Below are 24903 nucleotides of genomic sequence, written 5' to 3'. Positions count from 1 at the left end.
ATAAAGGCTCAGCTGTAGGTAGTGGATCTATGCAGTTTCAGACAAAGCTTTTCTGTTGATGAAGGACAGCAAAAGAATAGATAGGAGAGATTGGTTCCTTGTCCACACACAGCAAGTTGTAGTCTTTTGGTCACAAAGGTGACAGGATTTACCAGGCAGCTGTCTGTGCCATGGACTAGTTTACTTTTCTCTGCAGTGCAATCCACGCCCTTGGGAGCAGACTCTGTCCTATTATCAAGCAAAAAAGCTTTGTAATTCCACTTGAAAGAAAGGTGCCAGACTAGGGCATGTCCACTGACTGCTGATCTTACATCTCTGAGCTGTTTAGCAGTGCAGGTGAGCTAAGTGGCACAGAAAGCAACCACTTTCCATGGCTTATGCACTCCATGGGATCCTTTCCAATGATTTTTAAGGGACAACAGAAAAACCCTCTAATATCTGATGAAAGTACAGAGTATTCTTCAGACTGTGCCAGTTAGTTAGCAAAGAATTTCTTTGAAGAAGCTTTAGACTCCACACTTGTATGATTTTTGTAAACTGGTGGAACTTACTTCTTTATAACAAAATTGAAAGACCTTTCCATTGTTTTCTGGGATGCTGTTGAGAGAGTGAGTGTCACTGGGTTGCTGCTCTCAAGGTCTTCAGTCCCAAAGTGGAAAGTAAACTCATGCGGAAGACTTGCTCTAAGGAGAGCTGTTCTTTCATAGCAGGAAGACTACTCTGATCTCACAGGGTTACTGAGCAATGTAACTGCGTTACTCTTCTGCTTGAGAGCCATGGGTAGGGAGGCTTATTTAGACACCAGATCTTCTGGTATAATTTTTTTGTTACTAATTCAGCGCATAGTAAAAATCACAAGTGAGCAGGCTGCTATCTAAGGATTTTTTGCACTGTTACAGGTAGCTTTTTCCAGATGCCATACTAGAGGGGGGCATTCGTTTGTGCACAAACATTCCTGCTTTTCATATAGAAAAACTCAAAATGCTAAAAACTAGATGCATTCAGGGTCCTGCGAAGGCATCACTTTACTCCAAGTGAAGTGAAAGCCTTATGGATTATAAATGTCATGTAATTTGGGCATATAATCCAAGAGGCAGGTTTCATCATTTTCCTCATCAACTTTATTAGTTGGTGGACAAAGCAGGCAGGCTCCTGCAGTGGAGCAATCACTAAGTTTTCACCCCAGGGAGGAGCTCCATCTCTTCCCCTCCTGGACAGAGGAAGGCCTCTGCACTTAATATTGAAGGAGGAGCTAAACGTTAGAGACATAAAAACTCCTTGTTTCGGAAATGACTCCTACTTAACAATACGCATCTTTTTTGGGTGCCAGACGATGATGCCTGAAAGAGTCAGATTGAATTCCTAGTTGGCAATGTGATTTCCTTACACCTCTTGCTGACCAGAGAGGTGGCTAAGAAGTAGCCAGTGTGGACCCCTCAGCATCCCATGATAACCTGCTCTGGCAGGGTGTAGAGCACCTGGTGACCAGGGCCATGTCCCGTGTTCCTGCCTTGCCCCCAGCAGGTAGATGGGCAGAAACTGACCCAAGGTGCCACTGGCTGCCTTAACCTGATCATTCTTCTCCCTCTGTGCCCTTGGCAGCAGCGGCTCGCAAGCCATTGCAGGAAGTGGCAGAGCTGTGTAACCCTTGTCCTGTGCAGTTTGCTTTTGACAGCTATGACAGCCAGCAGAGATTTGGCTTCAGATGTAGTGTAATGATTAGTGTAACACGCAAATAATAATTTTGTTGTAACATCTGCCATCCTCTCGGGGTGAGGCTGTGTGTTTTACCCGTGGGCTGGCAGTTGCTGGATGCATTTCGTTAGGTTCCCAGACACGCCCTGGTTTCTGTATAATTGATGTGCTTATTAAAAAGGGAACAGAAAAACCTCTTCTGTTCCCAATACCTGATTTAATAATAAACTCTCATTTCTGTCCGTGAACAAGTCTTCTTTCGCAATGCTGATCTCACACCTTTGGCTATTATGGTCTGCAGTTACGAAAGTAGAAGATCATTTTTGTTGGCCACTGAAAATACAGGAGAAGAGTTTTGCAATTTTTATCTTTTTGCTTCTTTGTATGGGAGAAACACGCTGAAAATCTGCTCCCTTAAAACTAGCAGTTTCATCTCTTTAAAAAGAAACAAACAACAACCCAGCTTCTTGCACTAGATGGCAGTGTGGATAGTTCAATGGGAAACTTGCTTTATTTAGAAAAATCGTAAGATTGATGCTAGGAAGTATTCTATATAAAATCACTTTATAGTGAGGGCAAAATCACTTTTCATTGCTTGTCCATCACACATTTGTGCTGGGGAAAAAAGTGTATTCCAGATCTGAAAAGCTTGTGTAGGAGGCGCCAGTTTTCAGAGTTGCAGATTACTGCGTTTTTCTCCTTTTCATTTCCTCCTCTTACATCTCAGAAGCGATGATGTCCTTCAGGCTGAGTGTTCATCTACACACTTCTAAAGATGTGTTGCTGCTGTCCTGCAGACACAAGCCTGAGGAGGATTCTGCTGGATGAAGAGGGACAATTGCTAAATATTGAGAAGTATGCTAGAATTATGGGCTGTGACTACACATTACTGGTCAAGGGTTAGCAGTGGATGAATAGGTGTATCAAGTTGCAGATATCTTGAAGAAATACTATCAAATTATCAAAATGAAGCTGTAATTAAGAAACATATTCCTTCTATACAGGTGAAATATTAAGCACAGTAGATAAACTTAGTTAAATCAGGATGCTTGTCCCACACCTGAGTGCCAGTGTGAGAGTAAAATCCTGGTGAACACTGTCAGTCTTTTATTGAAATTCAGTAGTGCTGCTTTACATTGAAAGAAATTGAAGGGCAGACCTGAACTGAGACATGGTATCTGAAGTTCTCCTCTGACTAGATGGTCATGAGCTTGTTGGATGCTGGGAAAAATAGTGATCCCTGTCCTGAGCCATTTATGCCAAGGCATGGGTCTCTGAGATGGTGGGCTTTGTGGTCCCACATTTTCTCTTTTGCAAGACCGGTTTACCAGAAGAGAGAAGGGATTTCACCTGGAAAGAAAGTCTAGATAATTAGTGACAAATCCACTTGCATTTATTTTGAGTTAGGAAAAATGTTGCTATCAGGTGTAAGAAACTGCTTCTACTCAACTCTTAGGTATTATTAGAAAAAGTGCCATGCAGGCACCTCTGCAGAAAATTTAGATTTGTTTTAGATGTGTAAAAGTGTATTTTCACCAAGTGGTTTTGTGGTATGTCCTTTCGCTCTTATACATAATGCAAATAAAAAATTAAGATTAGTGATTTGAGACCAATTATCAGAAAGGTTTTAAGGTAAAGCTAATTACGTTGCTAGGGGAGAGAATTATGAAACTCTTAATTGCAAATATATATCCAATACCCAGATGCTCTTACACTAAAGTGACAGCATCTTTCCATGGCTTGTGCTATCTGTATGAGATAAAAAATAAAAGAATAACCATTAAAAAAACCCCAGTCGGTCAACAGTAGGAATAAATTGTGGCTTGCAGACTGTCAAACCTGATACCTATTAACTAACACATGTAATGTTACATGTGTCTATATAACAAAACCTTTCAAATAAAAATGCACCTTGTTTTTGTAAAAATACTGAGAAGAGAGCAAGCAGGTTTGGGAAAAATAAAATCATTTAATTGATGTTCTTAATGTATTGAATATAAAATACATTTTATTGGTTTAAATATATTAAATATATTAAAAAATTTTAAATGTATTTAATATAAAAGTGTTTCAATCCTTAAGGCCAGTTAACTAGAAATAAAATGGTCAGACTGCTGAGCTTAACAAGCTTAATTTTTGTATTTGCAGGGTCCATATTCTTTCCTTGTCTTGTTCAGATGTCTGCTAGTTACCATACTGCATTATTTCTTAATATGAATACAACTTAGAGTTTGTCCACAAATGTATGCTATTGGAATGAGTAATTATTCTCTAATGTCCATTGCTCTTTGCATATTGTTTATTAAGCTTCTTAATATCAAGTTTCTTAGGCAGAAGTTGCTCTGTGGTATAGTCAATTAGACACTCAGATGCAGATTACGTTTTTTTCAAGCAAAGAAAACAAATTCAGTAACATTTACTTGCTCTCTCTGAATGACTGTAAGGGGCACTGCTGAGGATTGGTCTGCATTTCAGTGCTTTGGATGAAAATTTGCAAAATGCTGGTGCTCTGTCGCAGCTGTGTCCTCCTAGACAGTGCTTTAAAGTATATCTGTGGGGTAGACATGGCAGGCAAAGAAGGAGCACAGATGTTATAAAGGAATTTCTTGTGCAATTGCTCTGCTTTGACTGAGTAGCAAAGCTAAAGGACTGCGTAAAACAATTACTGCTTGGACATGAAACTCTGATCTTGCTGCTCCAGGGAATCTTTGTGGTTGAAAAAGGGCCGTGTTCTAAGTACAAGATAACTGAAAACTTAGACAAAGATTAGGCTCTTGCTGAAGTAGCACGTCTCATCTAAGCCGAGCTTGTGACTGCAGCCTCAGCTAACCTTCCTGATGATCCTGCAGGCTACTGGGCAGAGAGTGGGTCTCGTCTGTGGTTCTGCTGGTACCTGCTCAATTTCTCACCCCTGCTTTAGCTTCCCTCTTAAATGTGTCTCTGCCACAATTCACAGCCATGCGCAAAGTTGCCATCCTTCATTCTACTAATAAAATTGGACTTTCAGCCATTTTAAAAATGTCACTTTTTCCTTAACTGTTAGACTAATTGATGTGGTTTAAACAAGGGTGCAGTTCATTCAGCTGTCATCATGAGAAGATACTGAATTATTTAAACATCTAGGATTTTGCTTAAATTCAGAACAAATCAAATCTCTAGCCTTATCTTGTTTTGAGATAGATAACGAGGTTAGTGCCACAACATATTATGTGGTCAGATTAGTCTACATATATCTAAGTGTCCAGGTGTCCTTCTGAAATGAATAAGCAGTGACAAGTCTCAGAGCAAAAGCTAGGAAAGCTGTTCTGGGTAAAGAGAATGCAGCTGGTTTGGTGCATAAACTGCACAACATGTATGAGTTAAAAAAAAAAAATAAATATGGAAATAAGATGCTTCAGTTTTCAGCTCATACAAACCATCTGTTTTCTCTGCCTGTCTTGTATTTGAAAAGGATAACAAAAGTAGTATGTATTACTTTTTCTTCTACTCCCCTTTTTTTAGCAAAAATAAATAAATAAAAATACACATCCTTTCAGCTCTGTTTCTCCTTCATCATCTCCTCTACCAGTACATTATTGTGTACGATACAGTGTATCCAGTATAGGGGAATATTTCTGGATGACCATTTCCCCAAGGGTGCTTATTAAGAATTATGGCTCTTTATTTCACACTGTGGTACTAAACAAACAAACAGAAAACTCAACCCCTCTTTCCAGCTGGGAGTTACAGCTGACCTTAAAAGTGAGCTAGCGCTGCCAATGAAAAGGCTGTGGTCTACCAAAGATAAACGGAAATGCATACATGCTATAATATAAAAGTTACAGAAAATTGGGTAATGACTGGTTTATATTATACTGTAACCACCGGGCTGAATGTGCTTGAAGTCAAGTATATTTCTGTGAGTAAGCAAAGAGGAATTTGTTGACAGGAACAATTGTTAACTGTCAGTACCTTCACTAGGGGCAAAGGGAAGCTTGATTTGTGCAGCTGTGTCTCGCTGATAGGATGTCTCCCACAGAAGTGAAGCCTCTGTAGGAAAAGACTGGGTTATTGCAAAGAAAACTGCCCAGTACTCTCAGCACAGTTTTTTAGAAAATTGTCTTGATTAAATACTGGTTGAATCAGCTTGAACTGAGAGGAACATAGAGTTTCCTGAAGAAGTAGACATAGTGCTGGGAAATGAGATTTGTAGTCCTTTTATCTATTGATTAATCACCATTTGTCAGTAAATAAGATTGAAATGACTTCCAGGTTTCACACTGGCCTTAGCCATTTCTGCCTTCAATAGCTGAAGGTGTGCTGAAAAACTTGTATTTTCCAGGTAGAGCAAAAAATACATATACCTTCTTTTTTTATGTATTGAGTCTTGGACTACTTAATGGAAAATGGTCACACCTTGCAAAATACTAGAGGCATCTGCAGCTGAAAGGCTTTGGCCAGAGAGGTTGACTAAGCATAGGAAGCGAGTAACAAAGTTAGAGTTTACAACTTTGACTTCTCCATCTGGGAGAAATTTTGTCTGAAAATTCTGGTTTCACTTAATGAAGTTCAATCATTCAACCATTTTTGGGCAATTAAACCATTTCCAGAGTGGGTTACACGCCAAGAAACAGATTCATATGTATGAGGTTAGCCACACTGTTCACATGGGAGCTCACAGCAACTGCTCTGAACCTGGGCTCAACTCTCCTGTGAATTTACTGAAACAGCTGCTTATCAGTTGGCATGGGTCACTGCTTTCACATTTTTACTGCTAATGCCTGGGAAAGTTGGGTGTTTGTGCATCCTGTGCTTGCCTATTGTTAATATTCCCTCTGATATTCTGCAAAATAGGGGGGAATAATAATACCTTGTGCTTGGTGTTAGCTTTCAGTTTGTCAGCTCCCAGTATCGCCTAGAATAAAGCTAAAGGAAATGGCTGGGCTGCAGAACTGGGCTGGAGGGCAGGATGGGGCAGCCCAGGCTTTGGTTTGGGGAATATGCATATGCACGCTGTCTTCAGCGGCCCCAGTGCTGGAGGCTGGTCTGGGAAATAAATTACTCAATTACTAAACTGGCAGTATCTCTTTGTGGGTGTTTTTGCTGCTGTTTTCACTCCCTGAATGGGCCTTCAGTGAGATCTTAACCATCTTGCAGGAGCAAAGGCAAGGCCCTGCAAGCTAGTAGTGGTGCAGACGACAAGCTGTGTGGGAGCAGCCATCATCGCCTGTGAAACTTGTTCCCCTCATCTTGGGAGGCTTACAGATCTTGGTATTTGGGTCAAAATTCAGAGGCTTTTAGGAGTGTTAAAGTCTAGCATGTTACTAGCATAACTGCTTGAGTGGCTTCCTGCCTTTTGAAAACCAAACAGGGTCCTCACTATTCCATTAGACCTTGCCAGTTGTTAGCTGACTGGTCTCCATATTCGCATAGAAGATGCTCCTGGCAAGAACAGCATATCTCTTGGCTTGCAACACATCTCCCTATCCTGCTTCACTTTGAATTGCATTGGTTGGGAATATTAAGCAGTCTGCTGCAGCACCTGTGGTATGGGGGCAGGAGCTACGGTCCTGCCAAGAGCAGAGGTATTTTCCTGTTTACACCTGTATAGAGACTCAGAAATTTTTTGACAAAAGTTTGCTAAAACTAGCACTAGCATAAGGCTGCCACAAGTCATTGTGATGCCTTTTGATTTTGTAATACACATAAGTAACAGTCATTTAATCAACAGATCTGGCAAGATCAAGAACAGGACTGATTAAGGCATGAAGAATAGACAATAAATAAAATTAATAAATAATCTCATCTGGGATTAGAGGTTGGTGTGAGAGAGTTGGCAGGAAATAATTAAAACTAAAAAAAAAAAAAAAATTAAAAATTCACTGGGAGATTTGTTTATCTTTTATTCCTGTTATTTATTCCTCCTACTTTTCACTAATGCAAATTTCCACCCATGCTGGAACTATGAGCTGGTGCAAAACACAGCTGGCCCTGAGGGAAGCGTGATGTTTATTCCCCCCCTACTCCCTTTAGTGGTTGCTCTGTAGAGGTATGCAATGCTATGCCCGCTGATGATTTTAGCGAATTAGGGAATAAGCTGTGTAGGTTCCACCTGATTGGGAGCAGAAGCCACATGCTGAAAATAAAGAAAGTAATTGCTTCATAGTGTTGCACAAATAGGTTTTAAGTGTTGTGATTTGAATGTTAAAAGTGATTTTTTACTGTAATTAATCACTGTTTGGATGCTGAAGAGGGCATCCAAGTTTTTTAATGGTAAATTTTTTTAATGCATGGTAAGTTTTTTAATGAGGTTATTTTCTGGAACTGTGAAACTTCATTTAAAAAGAAAAAAGCTAATTTTTGTTGAAAATATGATTGCCATTGGGGTGCGTTGGAATAACTTTTGTTCTTGTGGAAACTGTCTTTTCTTATGAAATAATCTGTGTTGGTATTCTGAAATCTCACTCTGAGGTGCTATTTTTCTTTGGGGCCAGGTTTTTCCAAGTTCCTTTCTACACAGATAAAGCTATGGAGCTGCCACTCAGTGATACCATGCAGGATTGCAGCTGTGTTGTGGAGAGTGTGTCCCACTTTTGGAGGGAGGATGGCGTTCAGTAGCCCAGCTGGAATTTGTTGAGATGAGCTCTGTTCAGTAGCAGCAGTTCATATTGGCAAGACCAAGTGCGTCTCAGTGCTGCAGAGAAAAAAGAGCACAAGAATCTGTCATCCTCATCGTGAGTGATAATGCAGATGAGCACAGTGGCTTGTGATACATGCTACAGTACTTTGCATGATGAATGGGTGGGACTAAAAATGTTTCTGAAGGACTGTCCAAGTATCTTCATGCTGCTTGTGTCTCTGATTTTATTGTATCCTCCCTCCAGAAATGGGCAAATGCAGTAATGTCTAATTTCTAAGTAACTACAAAAGCTCAGCGTGCAATAGTTATTTTCTGGAACTAATGCCTTTAAAGTTGTTCACTGGTAGAAATTAATTACATCTTTAGACAGCAGTTGTCTCTTTCTATCATGAGTCAACTCTAACTTGCAGTATTTATCAACACTTTTTAATAAGATGAAATTTCTATTTACAGATACTATTCATATGCATAGAGTAGCAGTTATTCCTAAAGGTTTTTTTAATGTGTGTTGTCATCATTGTTGCTTTGAATGCTATTTTGTTATTGCAGCAGTGTAAATACACCTTAATCTCATGGCTTCTGGGAGGGGCTGGCTGGTGTCTTCACAGGTTTAGGGAGTGATTTCTGCTGTTCTGTCCCACCTTGCCTCAACAACCTGTGTGCTACTGAGAATGAACAAAATGTTCTCTCCACAGTTGCATTCCTTCTGCCACTGTTCACTGCTGCCAAGTCAATAAAACGAAAGTGGAATTTTTTAAAGCTGCCTTTTTTCTTTCTTGTTTTTTTTAACCTTTAATGCTTTTTGCTTTCCGAGCAAAGAGCTGCTGACGCCAGATGTTATACCTGTTCAGGTTTTGCCTTTCCATATACTTGCTAATTGGCACTCTGGGGAATGTTTGTTTCTGCAGCTTTTTTTGAGCGTAGCAGCCACATGCATGTAAAATCTTTCAGGAGGGGAGGAGATGGAGTGGTGTCCACACATACAGCTGTGTTTATTTCCGCATGAGCTAAAAACTGCCCAGCTTCAAAATACACAGCTGTAAAAGGGAGCACCACCAGAGCAACTGTAGGTCACCTTAAATAGGAGTCAGGGTTTATGTGCCTGGCCTGCAACAAGGCCAGCTGCCTCAAGCTCTCAGCAGAGAGAGGTAAACACCATCAAGAGCAGTGCATTTGTGGGTGTCGCTGAGCTGATAGGGAGATGATGGTGGGAGGCACCTTGAAAACCTTGATTCATCTCTATAGTTCTTGTGTGAGAGGCCAACTCTTACTTGAGACAAAAATCCCATTAGTTATGGACCGAGAAATCTTGCTGTTAAACACTGATGCTAAGAAATTTGTTTCAACTGCTTTTTATGCTATTCCTTTCCCGGCAGCTGGGAGCAGACTAGATCACAGAGAGGGATGTTCACGTATCTTGCAGCTCTGGTAGTCCCTGCTGTAATTTGATTATCAGCAGTTCTCCAAGTAAGCTTTGAAAGTCCTTTGCTGCTTCTCCAAGTCCTGCAACGAGCTCCATAAGAAAAATGAAGGACAAGTACCACTGAAAGTCTGCAGTCTACTTTTTATACTGCAGTGTCTGCCACTAAGTTAACGCTTTCTATTTCTATCACACTTTTTCAAGAATGTATTCTGATATCTGAGTTATAATACAATAAAATAACCCTGATTTTGTTATGTTACTCTGCAGTATGTTAAGCCCCCATGTATTTATCTACAAAAATTTAAAAAAAAAAAGCTACCCACCACAATTTTTGTCAGCAGTCATAGCTACCTAGTTATTATTCTAGAGCAACTGTTCATGTGTGATTTATGCACCAAAAGACAAATATCACAGTTCTCTTAAAATCAGCTGAGAGTTCGTTCTAGTTAAGCAGAGAGATACATGCAAAGGTTTGAGGTCTTATGCTGCAGCTACAAGACTTCAGTTAAGGATAAAATTTGCAGTCATCCACTTCTTTATTCACTCTCAGCTGCAAGCACAGTTCACAGTGTAGAAGTTGGTGTGACTTGGCACATCAGTTTGCGAGATGCATGTTGCCCAGTAAGGCTTGACCAAATTTTAGACCTGTCCACGTTTAACTTTTGCTTTCCTAATTTTAGTGGGAGTGAAGACAATGTACACTGAAGAAGTTTCCATAGGAGTTTTGTTTTTTAAGTGCCGTTTAGCTTTCTTAAAATTGGCTCTTAAAGAAGATGCCTTACTTGACAGTTGCTGATGAAAATAGTGCTCGTCTATGTGCTCTCAGAGGCTCATGTGCCTGAGCTATCATATGATGAATTCAGCTATATTTATAAGGAAACTAATGCTGGTTTTTACCCTTTAAGAACTTTATTTTGATGTGTGACCTAGCTAGTATTTTCTTTCTTGGAAAGGTCCTATTTTCATAGCAATTGTTCTTCAGTGTGATGGCAGCAGGTAAGAAACATACCAATGTCCTCAGATAACTCAAAATAACTTTCATCTGGGTTTGTATTTCTTCTCCCAGTTACGAGTAATTAATTCTGTGCTGTAAAATAATTAATATATAGCAAAAATAAAGCATTTGAATTGTAATACTCTGTTACATACCTAAATATAGTCTGCTTCTTAAATCATATTTTTAAAATAATAATTCACACAGTGTTCATTTCACATCTTAAGGTGTGTCTTCTGCAAGCTTAGCATTGTTTACCTGATGTTTCTTCTCTTTTCTCTTTATAATTTTCTGGCGAAGCAGATACACTTTGTTGGAAATATTGTTCTATTTACAAGAAGTATTTGTACTGCCAATTCTGTTCTGGTAGAGGTAAACTCTAGCAGGTTTTGTGCCTGTACTCATGTAGTCTTTGAAAATCGGATCACATTCTTCTCAACAAGGTGTTTCCCCAGCTTCAATGATGGCAGGGAGCTTCCCACCTTGATGACATCCTTCCTTCCCAAAAGAGGAACTGCTTTTTTGAATAGGGAAATACAGAATATTTCTAAATACTGTGCAATCTAATATCTTAAATCTATTATTTACCCTATTGCTTAATGGCAAAGGAATATGCCCTTTGTATAAGTATGTATATACAATATATGTGATGGCATTCAGATGTAGGGAATGGAAAATTAACTGTTTACCTAATGAAAATTTTGCCTGTTTCAGCTTTTGTAACTTCACTGCAGGCTAACATCAGCATGCAGCCTTCATTTTGTTCATTTTCTTGGCAACATTTTGATACTGGATGTACATTATTAGGAACAAAGGGCAAAACATGGATTAATAATTAGCAATACGTATGTCCACAGACGTTCAGTTGTAACTCTGTGCTTGCTTTTGCTATTGTATTGAGGAGAGGGGAAAAAGAAGGCCATTCAGCACAGCAGAGAAGAACAAAGAGTTAACGCTAGTATTTCCTCATATGGTGATTAGATAGCTTTAGAAACTTAAGAAATTAAAAGGAGGAGGAGGACTTGCAAAGGTCTTTAATCCTGTCATGCGGTGCTGCTTTGTAGCGGTTTTAGTTGTCTGTTGTCTTCCCTTGCAGTAAAAATATAAAGAAATGTAACAATTCCTATTGCTTGCTTTTAGGCACTGGAGTTGTTGCTCCAAGGAATGGGAGCAGATAAAAATTAGGGCTGATTAGCCCCAAGAGAGGTGCATAGATCCTTGGTGGCAGAACAGCAAAAATAAGCAGCTCTTCCAGATAAGTAAGGTGGGGAAAAGGAAATTCAGCCTATCTTAAGAAAAAAGCTAGGGAGAGAACATCTACTTTAAGACCCCTCTCCTATATAAGAGCTTTTCTCAAGATTTAAAATCAGTAAGAGATTAGCTGTATTGCCAAAAAGGGTTATTTTTAGACTTTGTAAGGAAATTACATTGGCTGCAGAAGGGACCCTTAAGTTCTGCTCATACTGAAAAATCCAGAACCCAAATCTTGAAAATATTCCTTTTTATCTAACTGGGACAGCCCTTGTTCAAATTCAGTTTCTATCTTTGGAGTATGCATGGAATGAGGGAAAAGGGGGGCAGGTATAAATAAATTGTGTATTTTCTGTTTTGCAGCTCTTCCAAGAAGATAGATGAATGTGCTTTTAAGCTCTGTATTGATTTGTTTGCTGTGGCTGTGTGTATATCAGAAATCCATGGGCACTGGGGCTGGGGAGAGCTCAAAGTATGGCTTAGTTTTCTGGGGAATCACCATTTGGGGCGAATAATCTGAACAAATAAAGTGCCCCTCTGCTAGGACCTTTGTGGTATGGTTTGAGGTAGGCATTGATAATTGTGCAGCAGCTTATTCTGCTCTCAGGATAATAATCCAAGTGAATATGAAAGCCATTCTTTTATTACTAAGAACATCTGAATTAGTTTTAGTTTTATTTACACCACATAATTTCCTGCTTAGGACTTGTCTTCTGTGAAGAAACACATGAATCACATTGAGGATGCATTGTTTCAGTGACAGTACTGCTGTGTTGCTCTTCAGAAGCTTAAGTTCTTGCGTTGCCTTTTTTACCAGGATTTGGTTTGTTGTGCAAGATGCACTGCCATCTATTTGTCTGTTTGCTCATATGGTGACTGATAAAAATACACCTTATTTTGCCATTTCTTTATTAACATACTGCTGTCTAATAAGAGATCAACTATAAAGACTAAAGGCAACATATTTATGGATCTCCATTTAAAGGTATAGTTTTTGCAGATTGTGGTGGACTCAATCCACTGTCTCAGGGTTATAACAAGGGTGAGTTTCAGATCCATACACCATTTGGGGAATTACAGATTCAATTCTAACTTAACACGTGCTGTAAGATATAGATGGCCCCTTGTTTGTTGATTGTTGCAGCTCATGTCAGCGCTGAGATACAGTTTTGGCTGACAGACAATGTGAATGAAGGCTGAGTTTATTTGGATGTGACTGACAGAAACGAGAGTCAGCACTGCCAGCCTTGATGCTGCACATGGCAGTCGTACCACACACGTCCCAGCAGCTTGTCAGCACCTCTCCTGCCTGGCACCCTGTGGCACAGCAGTGGTGTGCCTCATGCTAGTAACCAGATGCAGGACTTTAGATTAGAATTTTCAGGGGAGAGACATAATTCAGTGAGTCCTGGCTTCCTAAGGTGAAAACTCCTTGTGCAGTAAGTTGATCAGCACACTTTTGTCTGCACTGGACTCTCTTGCCACTGTACATCTGTTTGAAAAAGATGGGGAGCGTGAGCATAAGAAGATGCTGTGAATAATTAATATAAGTGTTAGTTCACTCTCTCACTGAGAAGGAGGAATGAACTCTGTGTAAACTCTATGCTGATTTAAATTACTCAGATTAAATTACAAAGTCCCAGAGCATTAGGAACAGGTTGTTTTAATGTTGACTGGGCTGCAGAGAGGAACATCCCTGCTGAGGGACAAGTGCATTGCCCCAACTTGTGGTCCCCTCTTTTGGGTGGGTAAGTTCCCTGTAGGTGTCCACACGTAGCAAAATGGTTTTGGCCGCATGCAATGCAGAGGCTCTGTGACACTTGTCTGGCAAGCTGACAAGTCTTTCTCTGTGAGCTGTTGAGCAGGAAAAGTATGGAGATACCCAGCTAGACTGGCTCCATCATGCTTCACTGCAGCTGCTGCCAGATACCAGTACTGAGAGGCCATATAGCATGTGGTGGGGTGGAGGAGCAGCCTCTGGCAGGTTTTTGCTGCTGTGATATCTTGCCTCCCTCCTGCCAGAGTGTGCTGGCTTGCAGTCCATAGTGGTGTGGACATGTGGTGGCTTTGGAGGCAGGACAAGGGAAACCTCCTCACCCCTGGAATGAATGTGGAAAGCCTCACAAGAGATGGTTTGTGGCTTAGGGAAGTGGTAAAAAAAACTGCACATGTGCTGGCTGTTTCTGAGGGATGCTGTGTGATGGAGCAGCCTGGAGGATGTGTGGAGTTTGTTCCCTGGCCATGCTGAAGCTGTGGGATTGTGGTCTCAATAGAAGAGTTGTTGGCAAGTAGGGTCCCCTTGTATTTCTGAAGGGCCACTTCAAGCAGCTTGAAGAGAAATGGGCCCATGTTAGTATTGAGGTTGTAGACCCAGTCTAGCACTTGGGGATGAAATGTTGGCAGTGTGGGCTATAGACTGAGTCTAATGGAGAGTGAGACTTGAAGTCCTCTGCTGTAAACTGGGATAGATGAAAAGCAAGAGCCTGGCCCTTACAATATTGTCTCCTTTCACCTACAATTTTCTACTTTCATTGTGGAAAAAGCCTGTAATTTCTCTGTTCACGTAAGGTTGATAGCACGGTCCACAGTACCCATATTAGTAGTAAAAGAAAGGAAAAGAGACACCAGGATTTGGGTATTATTGTAGGGGAGGAAGCGGCATTTAGGGCTAGATGGGGACAAAGCTTATCTGCTGGAGCTTTCTCAGGTAAAGATACACCTTCAGCTGGGGTCACAGGTGAATAGTTACATGGGCAAATGCTGCCAGACAAAAGTATTTGTCTTTGAACTTGCCAGCTGTCCCATATCATTGCCCTTTCGTCATAGTAGATTTATGGCTGGTCTGATTAGGTATAGCATCTCAGACCTAAAATCAGAAGAAGAGACAGACTGAGACTTGACTGTCCTCCTCTAAGTATGTTTCATGCTTGCGCCATTACATATGAAATGTCACTGAAGGCTAAAGACTTGGGTACTTTACAGAAGAGTTAGATTTGTCTATTTATCAGAGTTTGTGCCTTAAAATCCTTGCAGTTTTGTCTTAGATGCAAAGTCTAAACAAGATCACAGTCCATTTCATAAACATCCTTGATTGGTTTGCTCATCTCAGCCTTCAACTTTGTCTACCTGTAAATTCTCTTTGAATAAGTGAATTAATTTTAAATTATGGGGATCTGCATATGTGTTTTTCCAACTGTTGTACAACTTGTAATGTTTAAAGATAGAGTGGAAGGGATGCTGTGTTTTGTCCTGCCCCACTGAGTGAACAAATGTGACAGGTAGTTTATATACATGCTGTAGAGAAGAAAGTGGAACTGTTTCTTGTCCCAGACAGAGCAATTCCAGGATTGTCAGCTCTGGGAGGCCACAGGTATACTGCAACTGGCATGCATGCATCATCCCCAACATGCATTCATTTCTCTCCCAACTTTTTGGAAGCCTTTTTGTTATTCATGCTGGTTTTCAGTCTTTGTCAGAGCAGATAAAAATGCCACTCAGCACACGTTTCATTTCCCTCTTGGAGAATGATCAGACTGAACTATTTGAAGCTATGGAAGTCTCATCCCTCCTGCTTTTCTGCAAGAAAAATGCGGATAGGCCAGTTGCGTCCTTTGGGCTCCCTGTCACAGCAAGCATTACAACCCATAGCAATATCATACTGGCTTGAATTAATGTACTTTTATGTAACTCATTATTCACTGGCATAAATAAAAGGGAGTGTCTTCTACATCATCCATTAGGAATTTCAGGTATAAAAAAAAAAGTTGTTTTTTTCTTCCTTGAATTGCCTTTCTTTTTTTAGTTGATTTTTTTTCTCTAATATAAACAGAAATTGGTTTCTGAGTTGCAGAACCATGCAGTCTTCTGAAGGTGTTTTTTTTTCTTCCATAATGTAATATGATGACAATGATGTTGTCAGGAATAATTTCCAGAAGAGATGGGTGGTCTGAGAATGCTCATAGGGTGTGGGGGGCCTTGCAGCACTGTGTCATGGGTGTCATCCAAGCATACATGTTTGTGTGTAGGCTCAGATCATGTGAGTGAAGATCATGCTCGTGCATATTAGACAAGGACCACCAAGTCCTCAGACTGTAGCCCAGTTCTGTATGGACAGGATGTCCTCCTTATTACAAGTGACAAAGGCATGCCAACTATGATTTACAGAATCCATATAATGATTTCCTTTTACTAATGAATGGTGATCCTGATAGTAAGAAAATAGCAAGTGCTGCCACTTCTGGCTGACAGTGAGTCTGCAGGATCTCTGAGAACAGGTATGGTCACCAAAAGTCCACTTGGCTGACCTGTCTTTTCGGATACTTGGGAGGGCTGTGTCCAGCCTCTGGCCCATACTAGGGAAAGCTGCTTGTGCTTGCAGGTAAGTTCTGTTTGTCTTAACTCCTTAACAAGAATTACTAGAACTGAGGTTTTCCTTCCCACACACTAGCTAGTTGTTACAGCCAAGCTTGGTTACACTAACAAAATTTAATGTACTTTAAACCATTTTGAAAGATTGTTCTTGCAGACAACTTTTTAGTAAGATGCTGTTCATGACCAGGATTTTCCACATGGTGACTTGTACATGAAAGGGTACAGAAAGGGCAACTAAAATTGAGCTGGGGATTGTGTTGCTTATGAGCTGGGAGAGAAGATTATAGTTTATAAAATCACAAAGGGTGTGGATAAGCTGAATCTGCACTGATTTTGACCAGCTCCTGCAATGCAAGAATTGGTAGCAGTAAAATTTCTCAAACATCAGTTTAAAATAACATAAAAGTACGCAGTGGGTACTGACAGCCTGGGACTTCCTGTCCCACAAGGCAGCAGAAGCTTGTGGCAGCAGCAGGGTCAGAAAGAGTCAAATTCACAGGCAGTTTATGTGAATATTAAAATGGCATACTAAGGACATACCTTTAAATATTCCAAATCCAATAATTGTTGATGCTGGGAGAATACAGAAGCATGGACTCATCATCAGGCACTTGTATTAGCCTTAAATAGTATCTGTTGTTGCTACTATTGAAAACAAGATAGTCTGGATGGATCATTTGTCTGCCTCTATAGAATGCTTATTATGTTTATTTCTGCTGGGTACTATTTTGAAATCCTTTCACTTTTTCTTTCCCCAGCAAGTCAATGAGTGGCTTGTGTAGAATGGCTGCTTTCTCTTCTGAATCCTCCAGACACTACTGGGATAACTCCATGTGGAAGGGAAACTAAAACCCAGCAGCTGATGGTAGACCATTTCTGCTATCAGTAGCAAATGTGACAAAGCAATACTTGTAGAAATTCAGAAAATTGCTGCGTTATTTAGAATAGTGAGAAGGATCCAGTGCCTTGGAAATATTTCCATGTATATCCATTTTCTGAGGCTTTTTCTGTACTGAAAGCTGCCCAGTAAAGCCCTGCTCCTGTGCAGCAGGTAGGTGGCTTGGGAGAGTGAAGCAGAAGCTTTGTGGAAGCTCCACTCAGGAGACGAGAAGATCACTTTCAAGTATGCAGAAGAAAACCTCTCAGACCCCTACATTACTGAAGGTTGCACATTTATTCTCCACTTCCTGCAATAACAAGGTGGGCAGAGAAGCTTAATGCAACTCTGCTTGAGATAGAGGCTGGGGGGCTGGGGGAGAAGACAACTGAGGGAATCCCATGAAACTGATTTATGTTGATTTCCAACATAGCTTGAGAATTGGAGCCTGACATTGCACTAGCTGGGACTTTGGGGTTGGGTCTGATTTTTTTGTTGTTGTTGTTTTTGACAGAAGGGAAGCATTTGCCCTGGCTGGGAGCACTCTGACTGTTCTTCAGCTTGCTGACTCAGGTCCCAGAGTTTCTGAGCCATCACTCTCTTCTTAACAGAGCTTAGCTCAGCTTTTGCCTGGAGCTCTGCTGTAAAGAAAGACCTTTTTACAGACCAGTTCCAAAAGTGGATGGAGTAAGGAAAGCAGGCAGGTAAATTCATGCTGACCGTAGCCATATCTCCTTAATTAACTTGCTTGTTGAAAGGATTTACAAGGCTTCTTTTGCTCTCATCCTATTGCAGATTCTGCAGGAAAAAACCCATAGTGAGAGGTGACTTCTTTTGGTTGACTACTTAAATATTGTCCAAAATAAATTACCTGTCACACTGCATATAGTAAGAATCATCTCTGTATCTTGTGATGGAGAGACTGAATCATAGCTGACTGCAGCCTGAGAGATGCTGCAGGAAACACTGGTTTCCAGGGGATTTTTCATTCTGCATTTTAGGGTGGCCTAGCTACTGATTTATTTTGTTCAGTTAGTGAGACTTGAACAGCAACTTGCATAATTTTGCTTGTGATTTGGATGCAACATTAGAAAGACATTTGCTGTGGAAAGTATATGAATGGGTGAATTGTTACATGATTAAATAATTAAGTGAAATTTAAAATCATTCACAACCCTTATCTCAAAGTTGATTATTGTGTCTGACCTGAAAAAAAATCTTCATATGCCTGCATTCTTACTTGTTCTTTATCTTTAATTCTAAAATAGCATCTACAAAAAAAGATATTTCTCCCTTACAAATGTCGCCTTTCAATTTATTGGCCACTCATGTTGATAAATATAAGGGTAAGAAGAACACAACCAAAGTAGGAGTGAGATTGAAAAGAAAGTATCAGGGATACAGTCATTATCCCAGGTAGATACCAACCACAGAGCAACTCCCCACATACTTTCTCCTTTGCTGTTGTTGGCAACAGACCTTGCTTCATTTAAATTGCACCTGGCATACTTGGTACATACAGGTTGCAGACATTCCTGTTTCCTGTAGAGAAGCACAAGTTTGAAAAGTGCTCACCACTCCAGCTGAGCAGGAGGGATTCCCAGTGCTAATTTCTTCTTGCAGCTAGAGAAATTACCATCTGTGTTTTTAGATGGGTTTTGCATGTATCTTGGCTCTTGTTTGCAAATGGTATCAGAGTCTTGCAGAATGAAACTGGGCAAGTTCTACTGCTAGAACGACGCACATGTGAGAGGGAAGTCTCAGGCAGAAGTCTTGTTGGCACTGATGTATAGCAGGAATGGAGCAGTACCAGTTCTTCTTGAGTATTGCATCTCATGGGTCGACTTGCTCTGTCAAACCCCTCTACCCTAAGCCATTTAATCACCTCTTTGCACTTGCTGGATAGGATTGCAGAGCTGGTTTTTCTCCTGGAACCATCCCCTGACTGAATCCATCTGAACAACTGGGAGCCAGTAGCTTTGAATCCTTCACAGTTCTGATCCAGATCTTAAACAACAGAATTGTAGTCTGAGCTACATTCACCCTGTGAGTGGTTCAAAATACAGTGTTGATCTGGAGCTCGCTTGGAGTGGTTGATGTGACTGTTTGCTCTTACTAATCTGCATGCCATGAGAAAAAAGAAGTTACATACCTATCTATTTAGCCTAAAGCCTCCTTGCCTGGGAAGCCAAAATCTGTCCTGTTGAATCCCACAAACCAGCGTGTGCCCATCACCATTTCCCACATGTGACCTCAGCCCTGGACAGGAGGACTTCCAGGGTTGCTTTTCTGAGTTAAGAGCTGAGTTATATTTCTCCTCTAATTACTGTGTTGCCAACATGCTATTCTACAGCTGCTCTTAGACCAAACCTCAACTGTTTTCTATCTTAAGTGTCTCCTGCAAACATCAGACTGAAGTGTGAGCCTGGATTTTCTGCAAAGTCTGTGCCTCTTGAGGCTACTACATTTCTGTAGTTCTGCTGTATGGATGCCAGAACTGATCTATACGTACTCAGATACTTCTAGTGCTGAAACACTAGAATAGCTGTCGGTGACCTGGCTACATGCAGCACAAAAGAGGAGCACGGTTCTTTTCCCTTGTGACTAGGACAGGATTAGGACATAGGCTTTATGTTCTGCCTAAATAATCACCATTCTGGAAAAACCTGTAAATGCTGGGGTGTCATGAACGTTTGTAGAAACTGAGGATCATGTGTGTTTTAAGTTTTCTGCTATTGAACCTCAGGGCAGAAGAGAGTTTGAATATCTAATGCAAAACACTTTAAACAACTGCTTCATTGAGCAATAATTCTTCATGTGGCTAGTCTCTGCTTGTTTTGCATTTGCCCTAGGATCTGTAAATCACAGTATTCACAGGCAAGCATGGGTTGAGCATGTAAAAACACATGAGCAAAGAGCTGAAGAGTTGGGAAAGGAATATATAAGCTCCTCTACTAATTTTCTTGTGTAAGATGTCTCTACCAGAGAGAATATGCTTAGCTGTAGAGGAGGCTGTTTTCCTCCTCTCAGTATTCTAGCTGGCCTCCGGTATTGTCCTGCGCCTCGCCCACATGAGAGACTTGTGTCCAAATGCAGCTTCTGGGGTGTGTGCAGCTGGGGAATCACATGTGGCACCATTCTAAAAATAATCCATGTATGTGTTGTTGCTGTTTCAGAAATACACTTCCCAATGTATGGCTCAAAGCACATTTTAACAAAATTTCCTTCCTTCATGAGTTTGCTGAGCGAGATCAGATTTTTTTCTGTACTTAAAGAGCTGTTTAATAGGCAGATTGTCAATTCCTGTTACATTTAATCTTAAAAAAAAAAAAAGAAAAGAAAGGAATAAATTATAAATCCTTCCACTTAGCTAACAAATTATTAGATCCTGTGTTTTTTCTCTCTTTTTTCTTTCTATCTGTTGGGCTCAATATGCTTCCTGAATAATTTAATTAATCCTCACTTAAGCTCAGAAGCAGCAAGTGAGCTTGCTTGAGGTACTCAAGCCTGCATAGCTTTGAAACTAATAGAAGCATACCCAAAGGCAGTTTGTAACAGGTCAATTACATCTCTTCAAGCCACAACAAAATGGAGATCTTGGCCTTGTTTAGACTTTCAGCACTGTTTTTATTAACTTTATGTCAATTCTCACCTCAATTACATTTGTTTCTTGCTATTGGGAAGCTCTCCTCATGTGGGCCTGTGAATGGTGACCAGTGTTTTTAACAGATTTTACTTTTAAACCCATGATGAGGCATGCCACAGTCGGGCCTCATTTTTGTGGTTGACCCACTCATATTTGGGACTGCATTGCACCTAAAAGAGGTGTGTCCCCGCCCAGGATCCCCTCTTACCCATGGGTGCATGCTCTCAGGTCTCCCCTTGTACAGTGTATATAATGAAAGCAGGGAAGCACACCTGTTGTTAATGCTCCTGAAAAAAGCAAAGAGCTATGCTGAACAAATTAGAAGTGGGTAAATCAGTTATCTTTACCAGGATACACTGCTGGTAGACTCTGATGCCCTGCTAAGTGCAGCCTGCCCTGAGACAGTGGCTGTCCTGAGCAACTTCACATGGAGACTGATGATAATTTTCTAGTAAGCATTCATTGTGACTCAGTAAAAATTGCCTGTCTTCAGCTTAAAGCATAACTTTATATCCTTAGAGCAAGCAGAGATGGGAGTGATGCTTTAAAATATCTCTGTTTGAAAGGAAGTAGATAATATTTTCCTAAAAGTTCACAGATCTAAAACTTCTGTCCTGGCTGCAAACTCTGCCAGCAAAATGTTTTTCTGTTTTTTTCTTGTCATGCTTTATTGTTTCAGAAATTTGATAATTATCGTTATGCCTGGAATCTTGTGATAGACTTCTCTGCATCATGGCCTGTGTTGGATTCCTGCTTTATTTTGCTGTTTGTAGCCTTTCACTTACACAGTCTTTATGGCAGCTTCATGTCCTGCCCTCCACTGAACAAGAGATGGTAAACGCCAGCATATATGGCAGAGCTAGGGGAGGAGGAATTGCAATGAAGATATTTCTGCATTCTTGGGAAACTGGTATCAGGATTGTACTAAAAATGAAGGCATTTGTGCATGTGTTCCTTGAAGGAGAAAGCGAAGCTGTATTAGCTTGTGTGATGGAGCTCCGTCAGCTTCTAAAGACAGCCAGCTTCTCTATCAGTCAGTGTATCTCTGACTCAAATTCACATGGTGCCTGCGCTCATTAATTTTTGATTTTCTTTTACTTTGCTAATCTGCTTAGCTTTTAAATACTTCCCTGCACATACTGTCAGAGCCAAATCAAATATAATTGGAAAAATGTGACTAGTAGTTTGTTGAGGAGTTGTCAGCCCAAGTCAGACAGGGGTCGGCAAAGCAGGGTGTTCTTCATACACCTAAGCTCCACCTATCTGAGTCAACAAAATGAAATGCTGTTTGGACTGCAGAAAACTCGCAGCAGACTCACGAAGAGGCATCTCTGCAGCCCCATATGAGTCAGATCTGTTGCTCCAAGCATGAAAGTTGTAGTCAGGCTGCCCACTGCACCGAAGGTGGGCAGGGAAGGAGGAGCCAGGAGCCCTGTTGCAGAGCTAATGAGTCTGGCTTTGCAGAGATGGCCAGCAGGCAGCTAGCCACAGAACTGCTGCTGATTTGGTCTCTACCTCTCATTTGGCTTCTTCTCAGCAGCCAAATGCGCCCTTTTTCTGTACCTGCAGCCTGAGCTTCAGGCAAGCGCTGCTTATTGGTTCAATCTGCCATGAGTGGGTTGGAAGAAAACCTAACACCCGGAGAACCCGTTGCTGCTGAACTTGCAGTGGAGAGGTCTAGTAGTCAGACAAGCACCACTCCTGACAGCATCCGTGCCACCTCTGGTCCCCCCCACCCTGCCAGCTTCCACACAGTAGGTGTCAGTGTCTAGGTTTGTCAGGCAGGGGGATGCCTGCTCTGGCTGCATCTGAGGGTTCTTCTTCCCTCACCTCCCCTGGGGGACATCTGAGCTCAGAAATTGCAACTGGTCCCCCACTCGCTGGTACCGCACTTCTGTAGGTGCTCTTCACCTAAAAAAATCCTCTAACCCTGCCTACATAAGATCTTGGGTAATCTAAAACTTTATACACATGTTAGCAAATGTGAGGAATCTGCGATGGTACAGGGGAGTTTAAAGACCAGCTGCAAAAAAGTTGAGGGCAGGCCAGAAAAAAACAAGGCCAATTGCAAATTCAGCTGGTTAGATCCTCACTGACGACAGATCTGGAGGTTCTCAAAGAACTACAGTTCAGCTTCAAGCACTTGGACACCTTTGGGGATTGTGGTAGCTAGGATGCTGATTTAAGAGGAGCATGTTACTGCTGTGCTGAAGTTTGCACTGAAGATGACACTTTAAACACTCAAAAATGCCTTAATGTACCTAACTTCTTAAAACTGCATATTTTTAACTGCTTTTTACTTGTTTGTTCCAGGTTGCATGTCTGGTTGGACTTGATGCATGGCATTTGCATGACATCAAACAGCCTAGCTGTGGATGTGTCACTGAGCAAACATGGCCTACCCAGCAAGTACTAACGGCAGTGCTACAGGTAACTAAACGGGAACAATTTCCCCCTTTGGATTATTAATTAAAAAAATTCTTACATTGTGCGAGCAGGAAAAGGAAGTAATGGCAGTTTAAATACTGAAAACATGTTTCCTGGTAGATCAGAGCCCATCTGTTCCCCCCCCATCCCCCACCCCGATAATCTTTTAAATATTTATAGTGTGGAAAGTTGTTTGGGAAGACTTAAGGACTGGCACTCAGTCATTCAGCATGCAGTGTGCTTTGCTCTCAAGGACCTGCAGGGCTTACTCTAGACTCTGGGAGGCCTAGGGCTTTGCTGCAGAATCATGTGGCTGTTACCCTGTGTCTGTAACTAATTTGTGAGATTAACCAACTCTTGCACATCAAATACACAGCTCTTCCTGGTCACCCTTACTGGTCAGTCTAATTTTTGTTGCTTGCTTCTCCGCAAAGCATAAAAACATTTCTCAAGCAATATCCTGAAGAGGTGTTCACTTCTTTGTTATTTGTAAGAAGCTGCCAAACTGTCTGTTTTGGTTGGGTGATACTCTGTGAAATGGATTGTTTGGCATGTTCAAAGGTTGCTGAGGAGGGCTGGCAGGTCAGGAGGGGGCAGAGATTGCAGAACGACTGATAACAGCACAGCAGCAGTGTTCCTCCTGTGGTTATGTCAATATTTTCCTCTTCTGATCACTGCACAAACAGTTTTAGCCCACTAAAGCTGAGGCTGCTACAGTAGGATTAGATGGAAAATTTCAAGTGCATGGCAGGAGCTTGTTGGTTGCTCACTGTGCTCACTGTAGAATTACTCTAATTAGAGCATGGGATTAAAACATTTTGTGTGCAGGACAGTTGAAATATGGAGTGTCATTATGTGCAGTTTATGCAAAACAAGAAGTTTCTTTTAAAGGCTAGTGAAAGTTACATTAAGTCTTTGGAATTACTATTATCAGTTGGTGATTTAAGGTTAAATTCACCAATGTTAAATCTGCTGAAATAAGATATTCCTATTCCCTTCCCCCACCCCCTTTTTATATAATTAGAAGTATATTCTTTAAGACAGAAACCATATCCTTTTGTAACCTTCAGTAATCCTTTTGAGAAAGTGGACTGCAAAACCTCTGCTGTGTGACTTAACTGTAGCTGTTTGCTGCCTAAACCCCCCATGTAACTTGACTTTTCTTTGTAATATGCCTTTAACTTAAGTCATGCAGAAAAATTTCCTCTGCTTACAAGGAAAGAAAAATTGGGCATGGAGTGTTACTGATCGGTTTACTAATTTTTTTTTCTCCCTGCAGTAGAATTGTCTATTGAAAAAGTTGGTGGGCTGACGTGTAAGTCTAAAACAATCTAAATGCTTGTACTGGGGGATATGTTAATGCAAGATGAAGTTTTCGTTTCATGATTGTTATGCAAAGAAGGCTTCTTGCAGGATAAAGCTGTTTGTTCCCTTATTTGTAGAAAGACGCTGTAATAAATTGCAAGTATTTAATTCAGAATTAAATTGGACAACATTTTGCAGAAACTGTCAGGACTTGTTGGCTTTGCAAACCCTTGAGGCTGGCGTTCTAACACGCAGCTATGTACGCCCGTGTCTCCAAATCCTCGGCAGTTCATAA

General features: G+C 40.9%; 1 protein-coding gene across 1 annotated transcript in view; it reads left to right on the top strand.

Moving 5' to 3' along the window:
• LOC121673052 (KN motif and ankyrin repeat domain-containing protein 1-like) overlaps positions 1 to 24903 on the top strand; it is a 129340-nt gene that overhangs the window by 55758 nt on the left and 48679 nt on the right. The window contains 1 exon segment of the mRNA XM_042046088.1: positions 23190 to 23306. Coding sequence (XP_041902022.1) covers positions 23270 to 23306 — 37 coding nt within the window. The 5' untranslated portion in view covers positions 23190 to 23269.

Source organism: Corvus kubaryi, unplaced genomic scaffold (genome assembly GCF_017639235.1).
Source record: "Corvus kubaryi isolate FWS band 111438036 unplaced genomic scaffold, C.kubaryi_AGA036_p1.0 65148, whole genome shotgun sequence".
Lineage (NCBI taxonomy): Eukaryota > Metazoa > Chordata > Aves > Passeriformes > Corvidae > Corvus > Corvus kubaryi.
This window is presented reverse-complemented; position numbering and strand designations above follow the sequence as displayed.